The sequence below is a fragment of the Eurytemora carolleeae genome, unplaced genomic scaffold (assembly GCF_000591075.1).
Source record: "Eurytemora carolleeae unplaced genomic scaffold, Eaff_2.0 scaffold102, whole genome shotgun sequence".
In the NCBI taxonomy this organism is placed as follows: Eukaryota; Metazoa; Arthropoda; class Copepoda; order Calanoida; family Temoridae; genus Eurytemora; species Eurytemora carolleeae.
This window is the reverse complement of record NW_019396136.1, coordinates 215536-224089: the sequence shown is the minus strand read 5'-3', so window position 1 is coordinate 224089 and position 8554 is coordinate 215536. Positions and strand designations below refer to the sequence as shown.

General features: G+C 30.7%; 1 protein-coding gene across 1 annotated transcript in view; it reads right to left on the bottom strand.

Moving 5' to 3' along the window:
- Nucleotides 1-490, bottom strand: part of LOC111696000 (tRNA (adenine(58)-N(1))-methyltransferase catalytic subunit TRMT61A) — a 7606-nt gene extending 7116 nt beyond the window's left edge. Inside the window, exons 1-2 of the mRNA XM_023465508.1 lie at nucleotides 349-490; nucleotides 13-81 (exon numbers count right to left, since the gene is read on the bottom strand). Of these exons, the coding sequence (XP_023321276.1) occupies nucleotides 13-81; nucleotides 349-463 (184 nt within the window). The 5' untranslated portion in view covers nucleotides 464-490. The remainder of the gene's footprint in view (nucleotides 1-12; nucleotides 82-348) is intronic.
- Between the last annotated feature and the right edge of the window lie 8064 nt (nucleotides 491-8554).

Below are 8554 nucleotides of genomic sequence, written 5' to 3'. Positions count from 1 at the left end.
TCACTAATTATTTTTTCCCCACAAGATCTGCGACCTTCAGTGCTCCGTATTTGGTTTGATAAATATTCTCAACCTCTTGTCCTGAAATATTTAATAATAATCTTTAAAAAAAAAAAATTTTGCTAGATATTTGTTGATGCAATCAAATCCATTTTAAATTGAAATAAGGTTTAATAAGCAGATTAATCACCTTTAAAAAAGACTTTTAGTTTTTTCATCTAAAAAATGATTTTTTCAGTTTTTTTAAGGAAAAATAAAAGCCAAGAGCTATTATTTGAAAAAGTGAAGCCAAAATTTTACTGTCACTCTATCGAAAGATTTTGAACTATAACTCTACCCATACAATACCTTTTTTACTGAAAGTTTTCGCCGTAACTTTGACCGGATATATTGTGGAGAAGTTTATATAAAGAAAAGCAATATCATTCTCCTCAATAACCTCCTTGTATCCGGAAAATGACATTTTGTCTGAAAAAAATGATAAAATAATTATGCCACTTCCATAGATTGGTCTGGGGGCGAGGTTGGGTCTGAAGATATCTCCGGGTCTGTATTAAGCCTGGGTAGATCTGAAGATATCTCCGGGTCTGTATTAAGCCTGGGTAGATCTGAAGATATCTCCGGGTCTGCATTAAGCTTAGGAAGATCTGGAGAATCTCTAGGGACAAAATATCATCTTTATTCATTTTCCTACACTGAGTAGCAGTAGGGATGGCATTGAGTCGATTAGTTTTTTGCTTATATTTTCTTTAATGGTCAACATTAAGCAATAAGCAAGCATAGATTTGAGCTAATTTTTTAAACGTTTTATTCCAAACATTTGCTGTTTTTACATTATGCCAAGTTTTGACCGTATCAGGAAATATAAGCAAAATAAGTATCAAAATCATTATTTAAAATATATTTTTATCAATAATAAGATAACTTAGGAACTTAACACTTGCCACAAAATAAAATTTTGTAATCCTTTGATAATTCTAAATATTTCAAACCATGAAATTTCATAGATAAAATAGTCAAAGTTTGAAATATCAAAGAATATCAACATAAGGTATTGGGATTCCAAAGTTAAAGTTTGAGACAAGTGTTCAAATCATTTCTTTTGGTGAACTTGTGTCACATTAACAATGTTCACTGAAAAACTATTTGAATAGATTAATTTCAAGTTTATAACCGTCTCATAACCTACTTAACCAAGCGGATGTGTGAAACGCCTCTTAAATGCTTTTGCAGCATCCTTTTCAAATATATACGCTTACTGATCAAATAGATCCCATACCAGGGCAAGTGGCGGAGCGCAACCCTGTTTTCTTTGTTCTATAACCTTCAAGTCAAGGTAGTTTGTCTGTAGGATGGTTGTTAAAGGGACTGTACGCGTAATTTAAAGTTACCTATCATTTATAAAGAGGCATGTCCGATTAACAACGGTAACCTTTAAACCTTTATCCAAACAACGATTATGTCATTCCTGGTAGATACCCTCATTCGTTTAGCTGAAGATTCGAGTTCAGGGAGACTCGAGGTTACAGTGTACACTGTACACTCCTTGCTAGTGTACACTCGCGCGGTTTCTTGGCAATTAATTTCATGCCATATAAATAAGAATATCTACGAAATCCTTGATTAAACAAAGGTTTAAAGGGTCTAGTTGTAGACATGCCATTTCATAAATGGAAGATCACTTGAAATTAAGCTTACAGTCCCTTTAATAAAAATGATAATAATATAATGGTAAAAATGATGATATTCCTGAGTTTACAAAGCTGTTCTCTATTAAATCTTCTAAGAGCTAGGTTTTGTATATATTTAACTTCTCCTCCCCACTTCTGGAACTTCAAGAAGTTACCCGGAGTAAACCAGTCCAGCATCTCTAAACCACAACCTGGAGTAAACATAGTATAAACCACAACCTGGAGCAAACATAATATAAACCAGAACATACAGCAAACATAATATAAACCAGAACATAGAGCAAACATAACATAAACCAGAACATAGAGTAAACATAATATATACCAGAACCTAGAGAAAACATAATATAAACCAGAACATAGAGCAAACATAATTTAAACCATAACATAGAGCAAACATAACATAAACCAGAACATAGAGCTAACATTAGATAAACCAGAACATAGAGCAAACATAAGATAAACCAGAACATAGAGCAAACATAATATAAACCAGAACCTAGAGAAAACATAATATAAACCCGAACATAGAGCAAATATAACAAAAACCAGAACATAGAGCAAACATAATATATACCAGAACCTAGAGAAAACATAATATAAACCAGAACATAGAGCAAACATAATATATACAAGAACCTAGAGAAAACATAATATAAACCAGAACATAAAGCAAACATAATATAAACCAGAACATAAAGCAAACAAAACATAAACCAGAACATAAAGCAAACATACCATAAACCAGAACATAGAGCAAACATAATATAAACCAGAACATAAAGCAAACATAACATAAACCAGAGCATAGAGCAAACATAATATAAACCAGAACATAGAGCAAACAATTTATAAACCACAACCTAGATCAAACACACTATAAATCACAACCTAAAAAGCAAACATAGTCATGAAACACAATCTGGAGCAAACATGTCATAAACCAAAACCTAACACAAACCTAGTTATAAACCAAAATCAAGTAGCAAAATGATTATAAACAATGTCCATTGTCCAAAGCTTAATACAAAATAACGTCAATCAAAAACCTAGAGTGTACAGTGTACACTGCAAATTACCACATTAACCACATCATTATTCATAATTAAAAATCTAAAACAGAGGTCCTAACTTTTAACTGCAGCATTTAATGAAAGCTTTCAAAAGCAAATCCAAATGATCAGAACTATACAAACTTAAAAACAAACCTTCGAATTCAGCTTTTTCCGTTTTCTTAGTAAATTCAATAGTATCTTGTCTGTAATAGAATAATTTATAGGATTTATAAATACTTTGTAAAAAGAAACTGTTGATGTAATTTCAATAAAAATTAAAGAGTTTCTTCACACCTTTATCTGAGTAACTATGAGGAAGATATCGTGTCGTAAAAAGGTTTTATTTATTTATTTCTTTAATCTCTGCTGTATAAATCCACGAGTCACTTAAAAAAACACCATTTGAAATTTATGAATTTATTTTCTAAAAAAAACAATGAAATATCTTCATCATGTTTACGCAATTAATGGTTCAAAAAGTACCGTCGGAAAACGGGCATGCACCTCTGTATTTGGAGGTTTACTTGAAATTTAGTCGGCAATCCCTTTTACTTAATATTTGGTATATATCAATGGCTTAATGTTAATCGTTTAATGCATATTGGGTTTAGATAAATGATTTTATTATAATTTTATTTTTTATGCTTATTTAAAATCAATTGTGATTGTTTTTCTTTTCATATCAAAAGTTTCTGACAATTTAGAAATAATAATATTAATCATTTCTGAATTGAAATAAAATTAAAGAATTTATTCTGGATTATAGTTTGTTTATAAAATACTAGCTTAGGAACCCAGGGTTGCCCAGGTTATTAATATTTACTCCCGCCGGTCACCCGCACTTGGTCTTAAATTCCAATTTAGCTATTTTTCTCCATTTAGAATCGAAAAACCCAACTAAGAACATTCCCGTGGCTCTCCCGATTTCCCCTATCAAAATTTGAGACAAATCGACCCAGGGGTTCCTCAGCTATGATCGGACAAACAAACAGACAGACAGAAACCAAGACAGACAACTTTATACATAAGGATTATTTAATAGTTTGAACCTAGCTGTGTGAAGTTTGCGTTTATTTTTTCCTCCAATAGAATTTTTCATCTTAATCTGCTCCAGCTCTTCATCAAACCTTCCAACATTTTATTCTTTTTTTTTCTTCGTCAGATATTTTTTCTTTATTACCAAAAAAGTGACGTTTCCATTTTCTATTTTATTTGTTTATTTTAAATTCATAATTTTTCAGGTTTATTTTAGATAAATAATTTTTAGATTTATTTCTAAAATTAAAAAATAAAATCCTTTATTGTCATTCATTTTTTTTTACCTGGATAAATATCCTTCCACAAGCTCAATAACGCCATCTTAAAAAAATTGTATTTGAATTAAAATTTTTTAATTTTTAATTTCTAATAATCATTACCCCAAGGAGTATGGAAAATAAAGGAGATAGAAACGACGCGGCCCGCCCTACCATATGATTTTACATGCTTTGCAGACGGGGTACTCCATTCAAAAAAAGAGCTTTTAAATGTCGTATTTTAATTTTTACTAAATCATATTAAATAAAACCAATTATTTATATTATAAAAAAAATACGCTTGTATTGCTAATATTTTTGCATCCCAATAAAATGACATTTGTTTGCGTTATTCAGTCTAATTTTTTCCCTGTGTAACATATACAATAACCTATTCAGAATACTGCACGCGGTATTTGTACAAAGTACATCAGACAAATATTTCTTATTCGAATGAAGTACCGTTTGAAAAAACATCTTTAATCATATAGTAGGGCGGGCCGCGTCGTTTTTATCTCCTTTATAATATTCCATACTCCTTGAATCACCCCTTACTGGGACTGTTAGCATTTAAGTGACCCTCCATGCCGAAATAGAAATGCCCGATTTATAAAGCCACCCTTAAAACCTTAATCTAATCAAAAGTGTGGAAGATTACGTGTCGTTTTTCTGACTCGAAAAGGCGTTATTTTTGTAAATTTCTCCATTGTTTCTTTTCAGAAAACTGCGAAATTCACTTTTGCTCTAACTCGGGCATTGATATCTTTGAATAAAGGGTCACTTGAAATTACGCGTACAGTCCCTTTAATATAAAAAACAACAATTACACACTAAACACACTTTATATCTTGAAAAGCTTATCCAGTCAAAGCACAGGAAAAAGAATTCAAAACCCAACGGAACAAAATGTATCTTTTTTAAAACATTTAAAACTTAAGTTTTCGCTGTGGATAAAGAGATATTTTTAGCATTATTTTCACAATAAAAATATTAAATTAGTATTTTCAACCTGGTGAAATCATTGTGTTCTCTTCCACTACTGCGGGAAGGTTGTCTCTGAACCAGGCTAAATAATCAAAAATAATTCCTATTAATATCTATAAAATATCTATAAACAATCAAAATTTTAAGTTTTTTAATCAATAAATTAAAAAATAATCATGAGAACAAAAAAAAACATTTTCCAATCATATATTTGAAAGGAGGAGGGCGAAAAAAATTGATGGCCATGCATTTTTTACCCCTTTAAACAATACTAATTTGAAAATCCAGCCTTACCCAGGGTACTCAAAGTTACTTCAGTCGTTACCAGCGCTTGGTCGTAAATTAAGATTTTAGCTATTTTCCCCTTTAAAATGGACCAACTAAACTTAGACTCTCAACAAGTTAAAACATTCCCGTGGTTCTCCCGAGTTCCCCAATCAAAATTTGAGACAAATCGGTCAAGGGGTTCATGAGTTATGATCAGATAAATAACCAAACAGAGATTACTACTGAATATATATAGATACACCTACCTAATCGTTCTCCTATAGCCCCCAATCGTACTAATCCAACTTTAGCTTTACTGTCAACATTAAATCTAAACAAAACATAATTATCATCTATATATTTTGGCTTGTCTGTCTATATTCAATAAGTTCGTCAAAACAACAGAACCGATCGGGTTCAATTTTTTGTGGTAACTCATGCGACTCTAGGGAAGGTTAAGTGTGAAAAATTTTGCCTTGAAAAAATGTCGATTCAATGTTGTTTCTTAGAAATCTGTCATGCAGTATTTGCATAAAAATCCGCAAAACGTTGAGTTTAACAATTACGAAGGAAAAATGGCCGCTTAAAAAGCAACATTTAAACATACTCGTCTAGAGTAATATTTATATGATAAGTAATATATTTATAATATGATGAAATTAATAATTAAACTCAAGAGGAAGTTTTTACCAAGGGTGTAAGGCAGGGAAAGTTAATTGCAGTTGCGTATACTCTGCGTACATATTGAAACCAGTTCTCTTTGGGCGGAGTTTGTAAACAAGAATAGATGCATCAGTGTTCGTTTAGTATTCAAGGAGGTTAAGAGCATTAAATTTTAATAATTTTGATAATTTACATTATAGTTTCTTGTAACCAGAATATTTAATGGATTTTTTTATGTGAAAGATGGATCTCATGCCAGGCTTTGACAACCGTCTTGTGTGTACATTACCGCCCAATGACAGTACACTGCAGTACAAAAGATGCGTACACCTCTGAAATAACTTTCCTTGCATTATAACCTTGGTTTTACTGTAAAAATTGTTTTACAAAAACATACTCGAAATTGTTTTTCTTCGTCCAACATATCTTTGAATCTATCAGTATTCACCTGTGAATTTCAAAACGTTGAATTTTCTTAACTTTTCTACTGGCAGGGTGAAGAACCTGAAAATAGTTTATTAACAGTTCAGGGGCAAAAGCAAACAAAAAATCTCCAACCAAAGAAATTCATTAAATACATTTTTTTTTGCAAGGTTTCTGGTGCAGAGTATAAATACTATGAAAAAAATGGATCTTAGAAACTTGAACTTGAAAAATGGTTATTTTGTTTGGTTAGGACCTGCTTTAAAGTTATTCAATTCGTTAGTCCAATGTAAAGATAAGTGCCAAATATGCGCAATATTCAGTTTTCAATATAAAACCGTTTGTTCATTAAACATTATACCAAGTATTGCATATTTTAATCGTCAGTGTTCTTACAGAACGATAGAGGTTTTAAAAAAACGTTCATGAAAACGGAAAATTTAGAGCTTTTTTAGGCCTTGATTTAAATCGTTTCTTTTCCTTTTTGCCTTTAATTCCCTTTTTTAGCTTTTCTGATATAGATTCTCCAAACCATGTCATATAATTTATAAACACAAAAATAAAGCAAAAATACATAAAAAAATGCACAAAATGCAAACACAATATTCTCTGAAAATGTCTAATTGAAAGAAAATATTTTACACTTATTTCTTTTCCATTAATAACTTTGCTGCTATAAATTCACTGTTTTTAAAACCTCTACCCGGGCACCCCCTTTAAGAACACTGTGTCTTACGAAGACCCTTGAGCGGTAAAAAAGGCATAGATGGGTGCTAGGATAAAAAGGTGGAACACCTTTAAAAAGACGAACAATCTTTATTTTCTATTTCTCGAAAATAAGTTCGGCGCAAACAGTGAGAACAGTTGACACCTAGTTTCATCTTGCAGTGCTTACCCAACCCAGGAAACATTTAAAATGATTTATAGTTCCGATGGCGAACATGTATTCCCAAACCAAATAAAACCTTATATTCCAACTTGTCGTCGTTGCCTTAGGCTGTTCCACTTTAGTATTTATTCACTTTGCGTTCTCGACATGTTGGAGACTAAATGTTTGTATCTTAATTTTGTGTTTTTTTTACCTTGTCGCGTACAGCGCCTTTTGTTGGTGCATGCTTTCCTTTCGCCATTTTGATTCTGAAAAAAGAATAAGAATTGCAAAGTTTTATTGAACATTTTAGAATTTAATTTACTTAAGTTAAAATCTAAACAGAACAAAGATTATCTTATTAACATTTAACAACGAGTATTTTAACAACGTGAAGAAGGTTTATTGTTAATTATAAATAAAATTTAAGGGATTTTTACAAAAAATATTGGAAAGAAAAAATATTTCCATTTTCATGAAATACAGGTTATTGATTTGAGGGTCAATCAAATGACCAATAAAAAGTTGAGGCAAAAAAACGAAACTTAAAATTAACGAAAGGGTGGAAAATATAAAAATGTTTTTAAAAATTTAACATTTGTTGTAAAAAAATTTAAAACTACAGTCAGCAATCAAACTAAGGTACTATTATTAAGGGGTAACCAAGAAAAAGAAAATGAAGGGAAGAAAAAATGCAAACATTAATACCATTAAAAAATCAATTAATTGCCTTGTTAACAAAAAAGGATTACTATATAAGCTAAGAAAGTATAATAATCTAAATATTGATGAACAGAAATTCAGTTTTTTGTATATACATTATATACATTATATACATTTTTAAGGAAATATTATTAAAAAGGTACCATTCAAATTAGACGATTGAAGGGAACACTAAGTTTTAAAAAAGCTAATAATCAAAAACCTACTTAAATATTGTCCCAGATTTTTTAAAAACTGTTAAAAGAATGAGTGACCAATTTGGGTCATATTTCACTAATTATTAGATAAGGATTTAAACGGTACTTAAATGAATGGCAGTAAATAGTAACAGGAATAAAACTTGATATTGCAAATTTTGAATTGTTGTAAATTTTACTGGCAGTTTGTCCCACTGTTTGAAAGCTTAGATATTTTATATAATTCATTGTAAAAGAGACCTTTGTTTCAGTGAAGCTAAAACATGGGACGAATCTAATTGTTTATTGTGGTTCAATGAACTTATAATTTCTTTCTTCTTAGAATTCTAAATATCTCCATATTCAACACTTGAGCTGGATCCATTCCTAAAAATGGGGAGTGTTATAG